This window comes from Syngnathus floridae, chromosome 21, assembly GCF_059516105.1.
Source record: "Syngnathus floridae isolate MCC-2025c chromosome 21, RoL_Sflo_1.0, whole genome shotgun sequence".
Classification (NCBI taxonomy): domain Eukaryota; kingdom Metazoa; phylum Chordata; class Actinopteri; order Syngnathiformes; family Syngnathidae; genus Syngnathus; species Syngnathus floridae.
In genome coordinates this window covers 6,141,311-6,161,023 of record NC_142433.1, presented here as the reverse complement: position 1 = coordinate 6,161,023, position 19,713 = coordinate 6,141,311, and the positions used below count along the sequence as shown (strand labels likewise).

At 45.9% G+C, this 19,713-nt stretch overlaps 3 protein-coding genes and 1 long non-coding RNA gene across 9 annotated transcripts; 1 reads left to right on the top strand and 3 right to left on the bottom strand.

Moving 5' to 3' along the window:
- Positions 1–128: 128 nt before the first annotated feature.
- On the bottom strand, positions 129–6,616 carry sall3b (spalt-like transcription factor 3b). Of its 2 annotated transcripts, none has more exons than XM_088366037.1 (4): positions 6,156–6,616; positions 5,484–5,981; positions 1,077–3,646; positions 129–997 (listed from the first exon to the last, which is right to left on the bottom strand). In XM_088366037.1, exons 2-4 carry the CDS (start codon positions 5,944–5,946, stop codon positions 623–625), a joined length of 3,408 nt encoding a protein of 1,135 aa, XP_088222163.1. In that variant the 5' UTR covers positions 5,947–5,981; positions 6,156–6,616; the 3' UTR covers positions 129–622. The 2 variants fall into 2 exon arrangements, with proteins under 2 accessions (XP_088222163.1, XP_088222164.1); XM_088366038.1 differs by having other exon boundaries at positions 5,484–5,959.
- Positions 6,617–11,468: 4,852 nt separating this feature from the next.
- On the bottom strand, positions 11,469–14,361 carry LOC148380247 (uncharacterized). Its single transcript, XR_015855189.1, has 3 exons — positions 14,061–14,361; positions 13,843–13,977; positions 11,469–12,325 (listed from the first exon to the last, which is right to left on the bottom strand). It is a non-coding gene; the product is annotated as an uncharacterized LOC148380247 (long non-coding RNA).
- LOC148380246 (uncharacterized) lies at positions 13,755–15,948 on the top strand. Its single transcript, XM_088366035.1, has 3 exons — positions 13,755–14,016; positions 14,085–14,180; positions 14,910–15,948. Exons 1-3 carry the CDS (start codon positions 13,867–13,869, stop codon positions 15,444–15,446), a joined length of 783 nt encoding a protein of 260 aa, XP_088222161.1. The 5' UTR covers positions 13,755–13,866; the 3' UTR covers positions 15,447–15,948.
- Positions 15,781–19,630, bottom strand: LOC148380245 (uncharacterized). 5 transcript variants are annotated; one of them, XM_088366034.1, is made up of 13 exons: positions 19,462–19,630; positions 18,436–18,514; positions 18,299–18,370; positions 18,082–18,225; positions 17,864–17,991; positions 17,699–17,756; positions 17,417–17,626; positions 17,206–17,345; positions 17,022–17,138; positions 16,884–16,941; positions 16,738–16,800; positions 16,638–16,664; positions 15,781–16,577 (listed from the first exon to the last, which is right to left on the bottom strand). In XM_088366034.1, the coding sequence occupies exons 2-13, from the start codon at positions 18,455–18,457 to the stop codon at positions 16,105–16,107; spliced, it is 1,512 nt and encodes a 503-aa protein (XP_088222160.1). In that variant the 5' UTR covers positions 18,458–18,514; positions 19,462–19,630; the 3' UTR covers positions 15,781–16,104. The 5 variants fall into 5 exon arrangements, with proteins under 5 accessions (XP_088222160.1, XP_088222159.1, XP_088222155.1 ...); XM_088366033.1 differs by having other exon boundaries at positions 16,638–16,667; positions 19,462–19,629; XM_088366029.1 differs by having other exon boundaries at positions 15,781–16,667; positions 19,462–19,629.
- Between the last annotated feature and the right edge of the window lie 83 nt (positions 19,631–19,713).

Here is a 19,713-nt window from a genome sequence, read left to right as displayed (position 1 = left end):
AAGGCAACACAACTACAAATAATTATTGAGCTATGTTAATCAGTCTGTAATATCTTTTTTCAAATCAGTTTTTGCAATTGTATTTCCAGTCATATTTATCTGTCACCTGATGGTCTATCAAGACAAGGTTGAGGTCATTCTTATTCTACATTTTATTCGGCCTGTCAATTTTCAATTTTCCCACAAGAACACAGAAATCCGATCATTGAGTTTTTGTTTTGCTTTTGAACGTGTTGGCGGTATTGGTGAGCATATGTTGTGGTTTGCACCAGCTAGCAGCATTGGGCTGCTATCCAAACTAAGAGCGCAGACTTTTTGCATTATTGATTCAAACAACATTCAGTATGTTCCCTTCTTTCCAAGCAGCTCTAAGCACGGAGTGTGAAGTTTCTCATGGACTTTAAATCAAAGCAAAACAAGAAAACAATGTTCAGTGGATAAATATGACTTCACACTTTGGAGAACTGTGTGAGCAGCAGAGAACAGGTACAAAGAAATACTTTGAAAATGAATTTATGTACAGTATATGCTCTCATACATATCAAGCTGCAAAAAAACAGGAATTCACTGTAAAAGGAAACCAGCTGGTTCACAAATACTTTAATGTCCATTATAGATTGTATCAATTGATTCCGATTTCTTTACTGTCATCGAGCAGCATAGAAAAGTGTCTGTTGCTCGCCAGTTCCACGCCGCTCTTGGCCAGGCTCGAAATGGGCGTGGCCATACTGTTCGCTCTGTCCATGCCGGCGGCCATCGGGCGCAGCGGCGTCACGCCTCGATTTTGAATCACCGAGATCTCATTGTTCTTCAGGGCCAGGCCGTTGGTGATGGCGCTGGCGTAGCGGCTCCAGAAGCCGGCGTCCACGTGCATGGCTCGAGCGGCCAGGTCGAACTTGACGCCCTCTGAACCCAGCAGGGCCATGGGGTTGTCCACTGACAGACGTCGGCCCCTCCTAGCCGGCGCGTTGTTCCACATGTGCGTTCCCATGTGAACCTGTTGGGGAACGACAAAAACCACGGACGTCAGAAGACGACGCATGCTAATTTCAAAGTTAGCTTTTGTTCAGCCCTACCTTCAGATTGCCCTTGGTGGTGAAGGCTCGGCCGCAGACGGAGCAGACGAAAGGCTTCTCGCCGGTGTGCGTGCGCTCGTGGATCTGCAGGGCGCTGGCCGAAGAGAAGTTCTTCCCGCAGGCGCTGCAGTTGTGTTGCTTGGGCGCCCGACGAGGAGGCGCCGGTCCCAGCAGGGCGGCTATCCCCGAGCTGGTGACTGTCGGGTAAATGGCTGACATGTTGATGCCCAACATCTGGTGCGGTTCTGTGTAACCGTTCCCCTCCGACTTTATTGATCTGGTTGAGCCGCTGGTCAGCAGGTGCGTGACACCTTGAGTTCCTAACTCGCCTTGGTAGTCGGTACTTTGTGCAGGGGATAAAGGCGGTGTTGCAGGGGGGCTGGTGGTTCCCAGATTTTCCATTCCTTTCTCAGTGAAAGAACATTCAATCTGAATCTGGTCATCATAACCATTGGAGGAGCTGAGCTTCATCGTGGCGTCAATCAGATGGCTCTCTGGCGAAGATTTCGGAGGACTGATTACATTTTCAAGCTCCTGCATTTCCTCTGCGTCATCTCCCTCCACAAGGTCATTGCTCCCGGGACTGTCCGAGCTCTTCTCGTCCTCTCCTTCCATCTCCCGAAGCTCGTCCAGCAGAGCGGAGTCGGGGAGCCGCCCCACCATGTGCATCCGGATGTGTTGTTGGAGGATCACGGCGTTGGTGAACCTCTTCTGGCAAATGGGACAGGAGTGTAGCACCTGTAGCGGCGGGTTCTCCCTGTGAAGGCCCAAGTGGGTCTTGAGGTTGCCCCGAGTGGTGAAATCCCGACCACACACCTTACACTTGAAGGGCCTTTCGCCCGTATGAATTCGGTGGTGCATCTTGAGTGCGCTGGGGCAGCTGAGGACTCGCTTGCACAGGACGCACTGGTTGGCGTCGCTGATCTTTTTGTCGATGTTCTCCACCAGCTGCTGCAGCTTTGAGGTTTCCGAGGTTTGCATAGACTCCAGGAGAGCGCCGGGGGAAAAGTCTTCCGGCGAGGGCGAGCTGGAGGCAGGAGACACCGATGCCGCAGGTTCTGGCGTTGTCGCTAAAGATGCGTTGTTGCTTTCCTGGGTGACTTGCAGGATCTGCATGCAGCTTTGTGGAAGGTGCACCTCCTCTGTTTTGATGCCGCTGGATGCTTCCATCTCCTGGTTGAACTGTCCAGTATCTGAAACCGGAGACAATCTCGGGCTCGGCAGCACGTGCTCACCAGAAGGCGGCTGGTACGAGGATTGAACAGATGGCGCAACACTTGAAGGCTCACCGGAGCCTCCCACGCCGGTTCGAGCCACGGAAGCCGACAAGGTCATTAAGACAGGCTTGCTATCCAGCCACGAAGAGACTGCTTTCTCTGGCGGCACGCTCATCCCGTAGGGAATCCCAGAGCTGGTTGGCACGTTGTCCAGATACTCTGGCACGGGGTACGGGTTCATCTGGACTTGAGGATACTTGTCTTTGTGCCTCTGGAAGTGCACTTTCAAGTTGCCCTTAGTGGAGAAGCGATTGCCGCAGATGTTGCATTTGAAGGGTCGCTCTCCAGTGTGCGAGCGCAGGTGGATCTGCAGGGCGCTGTCGCTGCCAAACACTTTGGCGCAGAAGCGGCATTTATGCTTGAAGAAGGGCTCCTCAGGGCCGGGCTTGCTTTCAAACGACGGTGACGAAGTGCTGGGTGGCTTGGCCTTCCGCTGCTTCAACATGGCCACCAGGGGGTCCAGCGCGTTTGCCGTGGCGGCCATGCCGGCTAACGGGTTGGGGAAGATGACGCCGCTGGGCGGGCTGTGGGGCAGGAAGGCGACGCCGAGAGGATTCGCAGAACCGACGTATGGGGGCATTAATGCGGAGACGCCGCCGCAACTTGAGAGGGATGGAGTCGAGTTTTCCGAGGAGGACGCGGAAATACACTCTCTTGATTGCGAGGGGATCTTTTGTGATTTTTCAGACACAGCTGACAACGAAACGGAAGCTTGGCCGTCAAGCGCGTTTCCTGATAACGGTGGGACGGACGCCGGGTTTGAATCCTCCTGCTTGTTGATGGTGGCCACCTGGCTGCAGATCTGCTCGATCAGGTGCAGCTGGTGGACCTGTTGCCGTTGCAAAGCCAACAAGTGCTCCAGGATGAGCGGGATGGCGGCTGAGCCCGACTGGCTGCCCGCCCCTTGAGAGAACTGGGCCACGGCCACCCTGGTGCTGTGCAGGATTTCCAGGGTCACGTTGGTGCTCGGCAGAGCCTGCCGGGTCTCGACGGAATCTACCAGAGTAGGGCTGGTGGAGTATTTCTCCACCGGCTTGAGTTCTACCTCCATCGCCTCGTCCAGACTGTCACAGTCGGTCAGCGAGTCCACGCTGGGGACCGGCGAAGGTCCCGCGGGGGATTCGCTGGCGCCGCCCCTCACCGTCAACACCTCCGCGCAGGATTTCCGATGCTCACTCAGCTCGTTCCAAGTGAAGAACTCGGCGCAGCATTGATGGCACACATGCGTGTCCTCGCCGCTGGGGGAACTGCCCGTCCCGCTTGGGTCCTCTCGTTCCACGTCTTCAGTGGAGTCTGGCAGAAAGATGAATGCCACGGGATAAATATTTGTCACACTGTGTTGCGTGGAGAACCGCAGGAATTTGGACCTCATTTGGAGCGTATGGCAAAACATTTCTATTCAAAAACGTTTTGGATCCTTTTCCGTCAATCCTGATTAAACATTCACATGTTGGAGGTCTTCAGTCACTTTAACACCAAATGTTTCACACACACTCTCGTCCTCAGATGTTAATAATCTGCCGGAAAAATCAATCGGGTTCAATAAAGTTATCTGACCTCCCCGTTGTGCATCGAGACAGATAATCAACATCCATATGTGCCATTGATTTGGCCTTGTGTTTATTTAATGGAAAAACAGGAAACGAGAGGCCTTTTTGGATTTGAGTTTGAATAACAATCGCTTTGTTCGCGACATTGAATAAAAAGCTATGAGACGAGGACTTTACATTCAATCTGTTCAGGCTTCGCGCCATTAGAGAAACAGGCGGCTCGAGAAAAAGAGAAAAAAAAGAAAGCAGATGGAAAGCGTCGACTTGACAAAACTCTTTTCTGCAGCCAGGAAATTAATACAACTCAATCCAAAATTGTGGATCTCAATTTAATACATTACCTTGAATTTGATCAAACAATTGGGCCCAATTGTCACAAGTCGAGTCGATAAAGACAATTTGTCTGCCTCGGGAAATGTTTTAAAAAAAAAAAAAACTATCTGCTTTTGACAATCCAAGTGTGCAATTAGCGGCGAGTGAAGGCGATCCATGCCAAAATAGGGTCCTGTCAGAGGTAAACAATCAGCAGCTCACCAACTGGGTGGTCTCGGCAAAAAAAAAAAAAAAAAAAAAAGGCGCGTTTCCAGGCTCACTTTACTTCCAGAGAAAACAAAAACGAGGTGTTTTCATTTTATTTCCATCTTTGAAATATTTGTCCAACTATAATCCAAGGCGTGCGTGTATGCCGAGGGCTGTAATTCACTCCGTATAATAAGCTGAGCAAGGCGGCAGATTTACAACCGTTCCTGACTCTGTGGTTTTAGAAAAGGGAGGGGACAGAGTCGCCTCTCGACCTTTCAACCTCCCATGTACTAAATGCATTTTGATGCGGACACGAGCGGGGCTGACTGAGGTCGGCAAAGGTCAGGACCCCCATCAATGATGGACGGCCGCTGGTTAAGAAACTGCACCGACCAACTTAATATTCGTTAAATGGATCTTATTGCAGCAATTAGAAGTAATTTACATTACATTACAATCAAAACAGTGCTTTTTATTTATTGTTAATTCAATCCCGGCAGCATGAGAAGGATCGAATAACATCTGCTCGCCCTGTAAATGAATTGAATTATACGGCATAGATGATGACGAGAGATAACATAGACGGGCAGATCTGCTTACGCATAAAAGTAATTCGGAAAGAGGATAATAAAACACAAACTTGATGCGGAGTTTGGAAAAAATAATCGGTGAGAATACAATTAAGCATGTCAATATAATAGTTCGTATTTGATTAGATAATTAAATTAAATAAAAAGTTTAAATGCTAAGAACCAAACATTCTGCTAAATCATAATTTAGCATGAAACTTGTAGACAGAGGTTTTATTTATTTTTAATAGTTATTTTGCTAACTTCAGTGCAAGTGTTTGTACATTTTAGCATAGTTTTTAAAAACTAATTCAATCAAAAGTCACTTTTCAAACCTGATATATAAAGCGCTTAAAATTTAAATAATCAGCAAATAAGAAAACTACAAATTAGGTAGCAATGTGAACTTTAATGTTCAACTTGTTTTAAGTGGTGCAGAAGAATTGTAATTCCGTCGCGCGCAACTTCCATGCACGGGAGCGAACGTACCGTCATGACGGAGGAGGCGGAAGCCGCTCCGGGGCTCGTCGCGTCCGGCCCGAAGATGCTGCGGCTTGGCTTGCTTGCGCCGGGACATGTCGCCGTGTGCACGCAGCGCGCCGCCGCCTGGCCCGCCGTCGTCGGCTCGCAGCGACTGGCAGCCGCCAAGTGCAAGCGGGCTGCTTGAAATGAGCGCACACGGAGCCTGCGCTGTGGACGCAAGCCGGTAGCGATTGCGCATGTCAGCCTGATGATGGAAGGATGATAGAAAAAGGGGGTGGGGGGTTCGTGCTTTTAGGACCCTCGCTCGCGGGGGGGCTTTTCGCACGTATGGAAATGAAGGATGACGATCAACAACTTCCCTTTTGGAGGGCGATAAGCTGCTTTTACGCGCAACTTGGAGGGCCGGGATGGTCGTCAAACTTTGGCGCAAGAGAGACGTCCTCCATGCGGTGATGAGCTGGAGGTGCATGGACCTCCCACGTCTTCAGCGGCACAAAACACACACTACAAATCATATTACACTATTTACATTGTAGTTTTTTAATCACTCATGTATTTTGAGAAAAAGCTTCGTTTTCTCGGCATGCTATGACGTCACGGAATTGCAAGCGGAGTGAAGAGCACTCGTTCCCACAAACAAAGCTGTAATCCTCCTTTTCAATCTGCATTGTGCCTCACCTTGTAAACAAGAAGGACTTTGGCGAGGGGTTTCGGTCTAGAATCGGTTCGTTGATAATTGCAAGTACTTCACACCACCGGGGCCGCTATATTGATCGCCGCGTCTTCTGTCGCGCTGCTCCGGGGAGATAAGAGGGGACCTTCGACGCTCCTCTGAATATCATCTCTTCGGGAAACTATCAAGTTTGCTTATGATGAATGGCCGAGCCGCGCCGTGTCGAGCCGCTTATCGGGATCCTTGATTTGATATTGATTTTGGCTAATCGGACCCGGCCGCAATTTGACCGTGATCTCCTCACGCCATTTCGACGGTTAGCTCAAGTATTTCACGTTATTTAAACATACTAGCACAACATTCCAAAGAAATGTTTGTGGCCTGATAGCACAATCAATGCGGCCTATTTGGATTTGAATTGCAAAAAAAGCCGTAAAATGTGACGTCGCACGTCCGATCATGGTTTACTTCCGGCTCCTTTGTTACATCTTTTTTTAGGATGTTTTACAAAATGGCAATGAGCCAAAACAAAGCGAGAAAATAAACATGGCTTCCCAAATGGGACAACTTTGGCTCGCATGCATTGCCCACGCAGCCTTCCCCAACACTAGCAAGGTTTTGACATCTGTGAGTTTTCTGCAAACAAAGCTTTGTTTGTGAGCCCTTGAAAAACTTTGGGTTTTTTGTCCCAACCACTCAAGCTCCATCCTGGTATAAATTTGCAAAACAAGCCCGATTGTACGCGGCGGGCACGCGGGACGCATACAAATAGAATCCCCCCTCCTTCGTTCCCGTGCACGGCCGGCTGACTAATGTACAATAAATCAACAAAAGGCGCTTTAGTCGCGGATCCGGTGCATGCGCTGTCATTTTACTTTTTTTTTTCTTTACTGTATTTAATTGCAACTTTTTTCCTGGTAACGCGACACCGGCTCTTTCAGAATCTAAAGAGGAGATGGATAAGAATTTCTCCCGCTTCCTGCTCTGTTAAAAAAAAAAAAAAAAAAAGTTCCTCCCAGCAGCTTTTTGGCCACGGGGGGACTAAAGTTACAAGTGCGTGGCATTTAGCGGGGAGTAATTGGAGGCTGCGGGGGGACGGATAAGGACAGGCTGCATGGGAAAGCGGGAAGTTGGCAAGCGGCTGCGGGTCAGCGGCGCGCCTCCGCCGCCCGAACCCGCTGCACCAGGTGTCCACTTAATTCAAATGATACTATTATTCATAGACAGAGGAAGAGCATTGAAGCCCCCCCTCCCTGCAGCTCCCACCTCCCCTTCCAACTCCCACTGCTCCCACCAATGATTTGCAAGTGAATGCAGATATAATCCTGGAAATATAAGTCTCCATTAAGGCTATCCCGTTGAGCAAACAAGGCGGCCATTGTGTGGCGTGTTGTGTTTATAAGTCACAGTCTGAGAGGAGGTGGGGGGGGAGCAGGGCAAGGGGGCAAATAAAGAGCAACATTGAGGGGGGCCATGAGAGATTTGTGTCACATGACAGTCAAGAGCGTGTTTAACTTCTTGCTGCGACAGTGACACTCTTTTATGTCTATTTTGCATAACTCAATATAGTGTGTGAAAATATATATATATTAGGGGGGTGCTTCCATAAAATATCTCTGGAGTGATTCAAGGACGGCGCCATATTTTCTTTTTAAGTGGAACAATTCGTTTTGTTTTAGTCTGGTCAGGTCAAGAGGGGATGACGCAATTTCGGTTACCTTTTAAGTTAATATTAAGCGTACATGATGCAGTTATCTTAGATGACATGCATACCAGGTGGCAAAATAGGCGTGACTAAGTTTGAGAACGGCTCAAAGATGTTCAAAAATGTTTCCCTCCCGTTGCCATCTGAAGTTCCCATGAGGCGTCACAATCCAGTGATGATGTATGAAACGTAAGCTTTGTCCTGCCACACTGGCTAATTATTTGACAGATTGGGGCCCTGTTGTGTGAGGAGGGTGGGGGCCGCGCACCCCCCCGCTACCCAATAAAGAGCCCACTTGCAAAAAAAAAATCCTCTAAAGCCTCTTTTTTCTATTCTTTGTCAAACGATTTTATTTTTTCACCACATTTTGGAATGACAAACTAAGGAAGATGTGTTTTTTTGGAATGTGGGGGTTGACGGGGAGAGGGGCAGCAGGACAGCAGTCAGTGGCACTCTAAAAAGATTTTCTCAAGCAGAAATATTTAATCTTCTCAGGGAAAAAAAAAACACAGAGAACAAAAAGAAGCTAATCATCCACGACCCTCTGACTCCATAATTGGGGAAAAAAAACAAAAGATGACGTAAGTTTGGGGGAATAGATCTGCATGCTTAATTATGAGACCTCATTATTTCAATGGCATGATCGTTTACATAAAAGAATTAAAACTTTGCCGTAATTTATACTCAAATTGAAAATAAGAGAAGGGGGAAAGCCATCCAATCAGAGACGACCTCAAAATTGGACAACCAATCACAACATGGAATTGCCTCTGCTGTGTTTTGCATAAATAATCTTAATTTTTTGCTGAGGTGAGAGGTTGGTAAGGGGAGGGGGTCGAAATGATAGGCATTCTTTAATTTCATGGCCCCCCTCAAGTGGCATATGGCTGGCCATTGTCTTGAGCTGCTGAGCCAGAAGTGATGCAATTTGTTGGCGTGTCCCGTCATTTCGCAAACGACCTGTCCCATTCAGGCCTCCAGAAAACAACGGCGCAAAACACAGAAGGGCGGCCAAAAAAGCTCGCCCAAGCGCTGCCAAATCACGGCGAGGAAGGGTGGGTAGGAGGGTGAGAGTTAGCAATTAGCGGTGGCTACGAGGGACTCGCCGCTAACGATAAGACCGCACAAGCACTTTGGCTTATGACTTGGTTGGCACAGCTGCTCGGGTCTTTATTAACAACGAGCAGTTAGCTGAAATTGAAAATTGTGAATGACCTATCTGGGGCAGTTGAGCCTGCTGCCCCAAGTTGCTTAGCAACAAGTGAAGGAACATTTGTAACCGAAGCTTGCAACCAACACATGAAAGCAGCGTGACGTGCATCTTGTCAATCGTTTTAGGCGCAACGATTCGCTTCCAAATCCCAGATCGGATCCTGCCGGGCTCACTCCCGAGTCGCCGTCATTTTTTTAATTAACTGAGCGGTAGGGCCTCACTTTCAAAAAGCATCGTCGGCACTTTTTGGCATGACCTCACCTTCTATCGGGACGTCCTGGTGGACGCATGGCTATCCTCGGACCCACCAAAGAAGATTTGTCAGTGGAAGTCAAATGTCTCAAGCCTGTTTGGACAAAACACAGCCTTTTAGACGTCTATGTCCGTCATTGTCCAACAGATGAATGATTCAAAAGAAAAATTTAAAAATACTTTTTTTGTGTGGAAAGACATTTACAAGAAGCGTTTTAAGCAGACAAATGATTTCTCCCTGCAGGTCACTGACACATTCATTTAAGTCAAAGGTCACAGTCAAATTAATGGACGAAAAAAGCAGAGAAAACAGCCAAAATGTAATTAGTGGACACCTCTAAATTGGACAACTAATCACAAGACTCGGGTTTCATCCATCATTTGAATAATTGATCATCACGTCGGGTAAATCTTGCATGAGCGGCATCATCGGTTCTTTTTGCCTACCAATTCGCCGTGTCCTTTTTTTTTTTTTTTTTTTTTAAACTCTGGCAGGCGGCCCACCAAGTTACCAAGGGCCAATTCTGCCTAGTAACAAGTGTTGGTGCAGAAGGAACATGTTGATCTCACGACTCCACTGTTAGCTGTCAAATGTGTAGCAGGTTAAGTCACACGGCCATCTTGGCGTCAAGTATTTGCGAGGTTCCGTTTTTATCGGGCTCTCAATCAGAACAAGCGGCCGTCTATCATCTGGCAGATGCTCGGGGCGCACGATATCAATCAGAGGCCTCCGACGCCTCGGCTTTGACCACCTTTTTTGTCATTTACTAGCTTTTTTTTTTTTCCACCTTTTGATTTCAATCCTATTTACGCAGACGGCCATTTGCATTTCCTAAGGCTGCGATGGCTTCAAATGCAACGAGGCCTCAACGTCTTCTCTGCATATCAAACGATCTTTCATCTGGACCATTTACTAAGATTCAACCCCAAAAAAAAAAGAGCTCAGAAATGACAAGATAATAATTCAATATGAGGCTGATTATGACAACGTCATAAATGTATTCCGCCGCGTTTCAAGTTGCCTCTTTTATGCGACCGTCTCATTTGCATAAATGACACTACGCTACCTTTGATGGAGGTGAATAGAGTTTTTGGATCTTTGATTATCAAGCACACAGTATATTTGTGGGGACAAAAATATTTTATAGTTTAGGGAAATTGATTTCACTAGGATTAAATAGATTGGCAGCGAAGACCCACCACTTTTTGCTAGGCAGAAAGTCGACACCTGCAGCTTCAAATGATTCTGTTCTTTGAAACATGATGTGACTTCACCTGCTGCCACCAGAAATGATTCCAAATCAATAGTGTTCGTCGGTTGTACGCACCTTAACCACTAGAGGGCAGTGTAAATAATACTTCTTGTAGATTTGATGATGAAAGGCATATTAGTCATTTTTCACGGATGTTAATGAATAAATGCCTGCGAGCAATGTTAAATGCATATATATATTACATTCAAATAATTTTTTGTAATTTATTATCAATGAAAACATCACCCACTATCTTCTACTGTGCAACTCAAAACAAAATAATCAATCAATCATTATTTTTTAATTTCCACCTCTAGAAGGTGGCCATGGAAGTAAAAAAATACACGTAAAAAAACAACATGGCTATTTAATCCTAATGTAGCTTTTAGTCCACACTAATAGATCAGACTAGGTAATGGACCTTTGTCACGGCCTGAGGGCGACAGGCGTAAACGTGAGCGTCGCACACGCACGCACGCACGCACGCACGCACGCACGCACGCACGCACGCACGCACGCACGCACACGGCTACACAATCCTAATTGCTAACGATTAGCCCCCCAAAACGTGTAAATGGAACAATAAATATGGCTTTTTAAGCGCGCCTTTTACAAGCCAGCCCAGACAATCTCCGCTAATCATTAGCAAACAGCCCAACGTGCCGTTGCGGAAAAGCCGATCAAATAAAAAGCCCAGAGTTGAAAAGTGGTCATCAACCAGGCGTGAAAGGGCAAACAAAAGCTGCATTTCACACATACTGACTGGTGAACGGAAATCTGCATGCTATATGAACGCAAACTATATCATAAGAATAAAATAAAAATCTTTGCTATGTGCTGACTAGTCAATTTATTGATTAATTCAAGAAATTGGTGAAGTTGAAATGGTGGTTTGAAAAGGAACAATCACAAAAGCATATATTCTTTATCCTCCTGTAACAATTACATGACAATGCATTTAATAGTCAATTTCATTTTTTTTTGTGTGTTAGCATGATTAGCATCAGCTTGAAAACAAATAGTGAACAGGCCAAACTTTGTAAACGGCAATAAAAGGAGAGTAAAAAGTGCTGGAGGCAGTTGACGTCCTTGCGTTTCAAACGTTTGATAGCGGAAAGCGCTCTCCCCCTCTGTCGTTTGTCCAAATGAGGCCCATTCGATCAATTAAGTGCCATGGAAATGCTGATTAGGCTGATTAGCGCACACGGTCAAATAATGCGTCGTCCGCCTTTAAAAGTCAACATGGCCAACGATGGAAAACCAGCAACAAAACACTGTGACGACCCCTGACCCCGTGGAGGCCGAAGCGTCTCTTTAAAAATCAATAAGCTCCCTTCTTGGATTCATTTGACTGTAATGTTGGTTATCTGCAGGAATCAAATAGTGGTTCCAAAAAGAACAGAACCTCGTTTTTTTTTTTTTTTTTTAAGACCACTCTTGGAGAAGGGAATAATCTCAACCAAAGAGATTGACACTTCATTTGGGGGATCAATATTTACAATTTTGTCCTTTCAGGAAGATCTGCTCCATGCTATCCTCCTCCTAAATAAGACGATCATATCTCTGTGGACCTGGAATGAGATTCCTTACCAAATGGCGCCTTTTCTGTTCACACTTCAAGCGTGGACTCTTAGAGATAGCCAGGCAGCTCAATGTGGTGGGAGCGAGTCCGGACGGGTCATTAATCAAGCGGGGGTGGGGGTGACAACCAGGTGGGCTTCCATGACTTGCAGCTTGGAACATTTCAAGAGCCTGACAAGAAATAAATACACAAATAAATACATATCATTCATAAACTTGGAGTGGTCGATGAAAGGGCCCTACTGCTCCTACAAAATCAATTCATATCCAATTAACCCTTCCGTGTTTATGGCATGTTTAATAGGCGAGCAGTGATGCTTTTCCCAAAGGGTGACTAAAAAGCATGCCGCCACTTGGGGAAAATGAGGGACAACTGGGAATTACACACAAATGCAATTTGGAAACAATTTGATACAATTCTGACCTCTACTGGTCGGAAGTGACAAAACAAAACGTTTGCAGACTAATACAGTTTAGGCCCATCTGACAATTTCATTATTATTATTAATTCAGGTGATCCTTGCATCCTAAAAAAATAAAGTAGGACATTAAAATGGAGGCACCTATCGTTCCAAGAAGTCTGTGTTGACTAAGACTGATACTTTTCTTTATGTTTAGAGTGTCTGGCGTGGCATTTTTTTATCTGGGCAGGGCCACTTTGGAAAGAAAAGAATTCCATTATGTGAAACAAAGGCAGCAGAGTTCCACTCACATCAAAGATCTGAGGAAAGGTCTGCATTCCTGCAATTTGCACCTCATCCCAGCTGCATGGGAAGGTAAAAACAACACCTGGTGGGGTTATTTACATTCATCTGTACTGCAAGGAACTCAAATTGCCCCGGACGACCGAGCGAGCAAATGTCTTTTTGTGTTGACGGGGATCAGAAATGCAAACGCAGTACACCCAACGACAAAAGGATGAGATGGCTCGTCCCAATACCGACTGATCTCTGTCACACAAACACTCACTGGGAGTGTCTGTAAAACTAACTGAAATGTGCAAAACCAAATGTTCACTGGTGAAATAATTACTGTGAGTCAAAGTATTGCTATTTGGAGGAAAATTAAATCCAAAGTGACCAATTATACACTTATTCTCAGTATTCTCAGAGCAAATCAGTAGTAGCAATACATCTCATTATTATTATCATTATTGGTAGTAGTCATAGTAGTAGTATCAATACATATTATTATTATCAGTAGTATCAATGCATACTATTATTATTATCATTATTATCAGTAGTATCAATACATATTATTATTATTAGTAGTAATAGTAGTAGTATCATTATTATTTAAAGGATGGAACTCCTGAAGTAGCCATAAAGCATATTTTTTTACTTTTGTTTTTTAAAGACTCATTGAGTGACATATTTTTTTACTCTTTTTTTTTAAAGACTCATTGGGTGTCATTGCTGCCATGTTGAAATTGCCACATGTAATATTTTCATCCCTTGAACTGCCCAAGCGCCACGCTGATATGACCATCATGCAAACATTTTTCGTTTAACAGACTATTTACACTTTTTTTGTTGTTTCGAGGATGACTGGAAGTCCTCAAGTGTCCATGCATGCTGCTAACGACCCATTCGAGTATCAAAAGCTCTCCATTAGCACCTGCATGCACACACCCTCCATTGTCCCAGTGGGCCTTATAAAGTCCAGTCTAGCTTTTGAACTCCTCATACCTGACTTGAGTAAGCTGCTGAATCATGGCCCCGTCCAGCAACAAGTTGCGAGCTCAGTTTCCTCCTGGCGTTGACGGTGCTCGCCGCGAAGTTCTCCGGAGGAGCACCACCTATCTGGCCCGCATTGCCATCATCCTCCAGGACGCCCCGGATAAAATGCTCACCTTCATGCAGGTAGGTTCCTCACATCTCGCACGTACATAGGAATTGTTTCTTACCTGGTTGCATGCAACAATTTGCAGCTTATGGACAGGATGGGCCCGCTGGTTCGACACGATAGGAAGTCCATCGAGAATAACATCAGAGTGTGTTTGTCCACCAACAAGTGCTTTGTCAAGGTAAGTTCTGCATCGAAATTGTTTTTAAGGGAATAAAAATCACTGCTTTGTCACAGCAAACAGAACACGTTGGCCAAGCAAATGTCCAATCAGCAGTTTGGCCTGAGGAGTGGGAGGGGAAAGAACCGCCAAGAAAATTGGAATAAATGCATCTAAATACTCTGATCATGCACCAAACCCCCCCCCCCCCCACCTATCTTCAGTCAACACTGAACAATGTGTTCGTAGAATAAGAACGAGCACGAGTTCATCATCGTGGGAACTGCCATTTTGCTCAATACTGCCCTCTGTCGTCGAAAGTGCACTTGGGCTTTTTCTTCTGGGTTTGGTTCCGTGAAAATGTGTTCCCCTTTAAACAGGGGTGTCAAACATTTTTTTTTCGCAGGCCGCATTGTAGTCATAGTTTATTTCGGGGGCCATTATGACTGTCAACCCATATAAATAATATTATATACAGTATAAGCTACAAAACAAACTGACAAATAACTCGTTTTCAAATCAGACGAGTAAAAACGGGTCAAATATACCCCCAAATTTTTTTTAAAGTGAAGACAATTTGCAATTCTAGTAATTACACACGAATATTATGCACAATTTGTCTTCGCGGGCCACATAAAATGATGTGATGGGCCGTATCTGGCCCCCAGACCTTGAATTTGACACCTGTGCCTTTAAGTGTTTAGAAGTACTGAAACATCATTTTATGGTTGTCTATGGTGCCTCCTCCAGATTCCTTTGGTCCCTGACTCCCTGGGCAGCAAGCGTAACTTCTGGAAGCTGGAACTGAGTCTTATCACCACCAAAATGGTCCGACGTCACTTTAAGGACATCATGGACTTCTTTCCAGAGCTGAGCAGCCGGCGTGAGGACGGTGGGGGAACCTTCCCCCCACCGCCGCCATCGGTCCAGATCAGCTGCGAGGTCAAGTTTAACGGGCCCTTCTCCATTGAGTCTCTGCTGAAACGGGACAGTCCTGCCCCTACCAGAACTTCGACTCACGAAGCCTGGGTGTCCATACATAGTGAACATGATCATCTTGATTATACCACGCCACACGCCCAGAAGCGCTGCCTGGATTGGGATGCAGAACATCTCATCCCTGGGCATTACCGCAGTTCTGTGATATGTCCGCAAGAGGGCTCTACCTTCAATACAACAAGCAAGCGGTTGTGTATAGGACCCCCATTTCCCATTTATTCAGTCACTTCCTTTAACGAAACATATGTCCAATATCCTAATTATGATCCCCGCCATTTTTGTTTGTGATATTTTTTTTTAAACAGAAGCAAAAAGAATTGCACTTTCATCTGTTTTGTTACTTTTTTTTAATGCATGCGCATCTGATGGCAGTGTAGTTATGTATCGATTTTTATTACCACACTAGTCATCCTTTGACTTCATAGTTTTTTGGTCATTTTGAATTTTGTCCCACTTAATAGCATATTTTCATACAGTATTTTAACAATTAATTTGTAAGATTGTTTTAGAATGTATTTCATTTTTTCATCCATTTACACTCAACAATTACTTAACACATCTGCAATAAAGTGCTGGATGTGGTTGTGAACATCTAGGAGAAAAAAAATGAACACACATTGAGTAAGTTGGGCAGACAACGGCTTCTGCCGTCGAGTGTAATTGACTGGTGAACTCCCATTGAATTTCCAACAAACTTAAAAAGTATTTCTATACAACTTTTCATATTGGGGTGGTTCAATTTGCCACATTGACAGTCAATACACGACTCAAAAAGTTTGTCAACTTCACATTTCTAGGTTTATAATAAAATTACAATCCTTTTGGAAACTTTGTATACTGATTTTACTCACACCAGGTGACCAAAAAAAAGTGTTTACATCTTTGCAAATGTGCATCAAACGTGTGTACTCTTTAACCGACTGTATTCGTGATCATTTCTGGACAGTTAAAGTGGTTCAGGCAGGGCGGGTGGAGTGGGATAGAAAGAAGGTGGAATGACATAGGGTGGGGGATGCAACCGTAGGGGAACCCCGTAGCCTTGGTACCCAGGAAAACCGCCCGAACCCACCAAATATGGTTGCGTCCAAGATGGCGTCCGGACCACGGGAATGCTTTGGAATTCCGTTGGAGATGCATGATGCCCTCCAGCATTCGTAGCAACCGGCGGCAGATTAGCCTGGGGTTGGTTTTCTTGCTTTTGAGCCAGCGACCAATCATGCCACTGTGCGTAGGCGGAATTGAACCACTCTCGTGCAACGGGGGGCTCCGTTTGCCATTCGGGACTTGGATGGTTGATGGGCGGATCAAACTGGTGAGAGACACCAAAGGCGACCTCGGCGACCGGGTCAGCGAGCTCAGAGTCTAAGTCTGGGTTCAGGTGGTCCCGGGGTAGACTTTCCTGGCTGAAGGACGTTCTCTCTAGCAGTAGCGGACCTTCAGTGAGCGGAAGTGTTACCTTGAACACCACCTGATTTTTACCTCCGACACTCTTGACTTTGGGGCCTCCTGCTGTGGTGAAACACAACACATTAAAGAGTTGCCACTGAGAAAATTAGAAGAAAAAAAAACAACAACACACCTGTCTTGGCTTTGTTCCACTTGCGTGCAGTCGGGTAGCTCCTGTTCCAAAGCCTGTTGACGCCTGCAAAGGAGTTGAAACGCAAATTGGAATACAGATTATTTCACAGACTACTTGTGTTTGTCAAAAGCCTCAAGTCTACTTACACCACTTGTAACCTTTGCTGGCAAGTTTCCCGCAGAGAAACTGCGGTGCTTCGACCACCTACAAACACGACATGTTTCAAACTTCAGCGTCAACCTGAGCAGCAAAAAGAAGACGTGTCAGAAGCACACGAGGCTGACTTCCATGTCTCCTCGTCCCTCCTCGCGCTCCACCCTCTCGGCCAGCGAGTCCATCAGTCGAGTGTGGTCGGCGATGTTCGGTCCTGCCGCCTCCACCAGCTTATGCCGCGTTTCCATCTAGCGCAGGGTTGCAGGATGAACTTCCATGTTCTCGCTCACGCCACCTCGTCGTCCGCAAACTGACCAGGTAGCTGCGCGCGTGACTCGAGCTGCTGACGTGGTGGATGAAGACCCGCGTGTGGACCCGAGTCCGGCAGCAGTGGCACAGGAAGCAGTACGTGCGACGGTCCTCCTGGCAGACGCACTCGGTTACCCTGAAAAGACCTGCCAGGCCGAAGGGGGCTCAGCTGGTGTGCAGTCCGCTCGGAAACTGAAGAAAAATGACTGGAACTGACCAATGAGAGGTTTCTTCCCTTTGTAGCGATCACGCAAGATGTGGCCAAAACTTGGAGTGGTTTCTTCGGCCCAAGAAGAACCATCACCATCCGCCAACTGCTCCTCGTTGTGGCAAATGGTGACCACCCTCTCCTCTTCGTCATGCTTGTCGTTTGAGAGGCTCTCCGGCTTGGCAGGTCCGTACATGAGAAGCTTACTCAAATTGATTGCTTTGAAAAAAATAGAAACGTTATTTAATACGCAACAACGGGAAGTGATGCATTCAAGAGTAGCAGAATTACCATCGCTGTCACTGGCGCCCTTCAGCATCTCAAACGTGGCATCCTCGACTTCAAGCAACTTGCAAACAAAAGACATAAAATGAGTTTTTAAACAATGTCAACGGCACTCTTCTCTCGGTCATTTAAATTAGGCTGCCGCCGCTATCGTTTTTTGTACTGACACACCTTGATGTCCCCGGGTCCCTCCTGGTCCTCCAGCATCCTGGCGATGTCCATCAGGGGCCAGGCCAGCAGAGACATGTCAGCGTCGCTCTGCTTCACACCCGACAGCAGCTGGGGATGTCGGGCTCTCTGTCCGGCAAACACCAAATGGTCTTAGCGGGCTAAGCTAACTAGTGCGGCACGTTGCAGCTGGTTAGTAGCGGTTGTGCGAGTACTTGCAGTGTAATTGTAGCGGTGGATGCTGCCCATGATGTGGTTGCGCATGTCGCCTTTGCTCAGCCGACATGCGCACACATCGCAGAGGTACACGGGCTCGCCACCCCCACGCGAGCCGGCTTTCACGCATTCCGTGATGCTGCGCAGCCCTGCGGGGATGCAAAAGTCAATCAAGAGCAACACTAATGTCAGGATAAGTTAACACAAATGATGAGTTAGTACCGATTATGGGCTGCAGCCGTTTGCTGTTGTTCAGGTACACCTTCAAGGACTCAAACAGCTCGCTGGACAGGCCTGCAAAGAAGCACCAGAATTAAAATTGGGGTCTTCACACATGGTGGGGATCTGGTGTGCAGGACCTCTTTGTGTTCCAGTCTGCATGTTGCTTGCATCCAGACTAAAGACCCGGCCAGCTGCAAAGGGAGAGACGGAAAATCCCTGAGAAGAGAGATAAGGCAAATATTTAGTATTTTGACGTGCGGGTAACAATGTGGCCTCTGTTGTGGCTTTCACTTAACTTTCAATTGTAATACTGTTTAAACTGCTGTTAGGTTCATCAACATTTACAAAGAATTTCACAGAGAGTTGTCTTCCTTGGCCAATCGCGCCCTTCGTACATGCAGCCTGGCTAATTTTGAATTCATTGCATTGGGTGGCGTTTACACAAATGTATAGCTTCTCTTGTTCACAAGTAGTATGGACATCTCATGATAAACTCATGACTTTTGTTAAACAAGGATGTTTTTGTTTAAAGCGAATCATGACTCCAGCCAGATGCTCTTGAGCCAACATCTTTGCTTCCACAACATTCAATTTCGGTTGCACAAGGTCAAAATGTCACATACAGCAAAGATCTTCTATACTTACATAGAAGCTAATAATAATATTTGACATATTTCCCAACAAACTTTAAATTGAGTTTTTACTTAGGGGCTGTAGTGATTCATTATACACAAGATGGCGTCTGAATTCCGTTAGAACAGCGAGCGAATACCAAAACAAAACACAAATGACATAAATGTAATCGTTAAATCGACCGATTTTTCTTGTCACACAAGTTGTGTGGACACTTCCAGTTGTTTAGGTTGTAATTTTAATGGAAAAGTAGCTGGGAATGCTTGGAAATAAGATGAACTCGCATTCCGAACTTCATAGCAAACCTGTTGCTTAGTGCGAGTAAAAAAGAACAACTAAAATCTCTGTTTATTAGTTAGTTTGAACATTAATAACAAACTAATCTGTTAAGTACCTCGAACGATATCGTTTTAGTTTAAATACACGTCGAGAAAGTCCTATTGTTGAAAATCGACGTTGCACGTCGCCGCTCTTTTCCATGTTTATCAAAACGAAATTAAACAAAAAGCGAGCACTTACTTTCAACTTACCTCCGAAAAGTTGAACCTTTACTTTGTATGCAGTCACTGCTACCTAAAAAGAGTGACAGAAACAGTTAAAAAGCTTGTTCTTTTACGAATAAATCTAACCCGCGTGGACATTTGGGGCACTTTCCGAGTGGCAGCGACTTCATGACACAACTTCCGCCCGCTTATCCGTTCTGCGCACGCGCAAATTGGAAATACACTGTAAATGTATGTTAAAATATTTTATTTACGCATGTTTGTATTCAAACGTCATTT

Bases quoted from the DNA above. Each gene is read 5' to 3' on its own strand.
- sall3b (XM_088366037.1), bottom strand. From the start codon at position 5,946: ATGCACCTCCAGCTCATCACCGCATGGAGGACGTCTCTCTTGCGCCAA. The intron at 3,647-5,483 runs GTACGTTCGCTC...TCTTTCTGCCAG, and splicing joins CCGCCTCCTCCGTCATGACG to ACTCCACTGAAGACGTGGAA. The intron at 998-1,076 runs GTAGGGCTGAAC...GTTCCCCAACAG, and splicing joins CCACCAAGGGCAATCTGAAG to GTTCACATGGGAACGCACAT.
- LOC148380246 (XM_088366035.1), top strand. From the start codon at position 13,867: ATGGCCCCGTCCAGCAACAAGTTGCGAGCTCAGTTTCCTCCTGGCGTT. The intron at 14,017-14,084 runs GTAGGTTCCTCA...AACAATTTGCAG, and splicing joins AAATGCTCACCTTCATGCAG to CTTATGGACAGGATGGGCCC. The intron at 14,181-14,909 runs GTAAGTTCTGCA...TGCCTCCTCCAG, and splicing joins CCAACAAGTGCTTTGTCAAG to ATTCCTTTGGTCCCTGACTC.
- LOC148380245 (XM_088366029.1), bottom strand. From the start codon at position 18,457: ATGCAGACTGGAACACAAAGAG. The intron at 16,942-17,021 runs GTCAGCCTCGTG...TCGTGTTTGTAG, and splicing joins AGGGACGAGGAGACATGGAA to GTGGTCGAAGCACCGCAGTT. The intron at 16,668-16,737 runs GTGTGTTGTTGT...GTTTCACCACAG, and splicing joins GTGGAACAAAGCCAAGACAG to CAGGAGGCCCCAAAGTCAAG.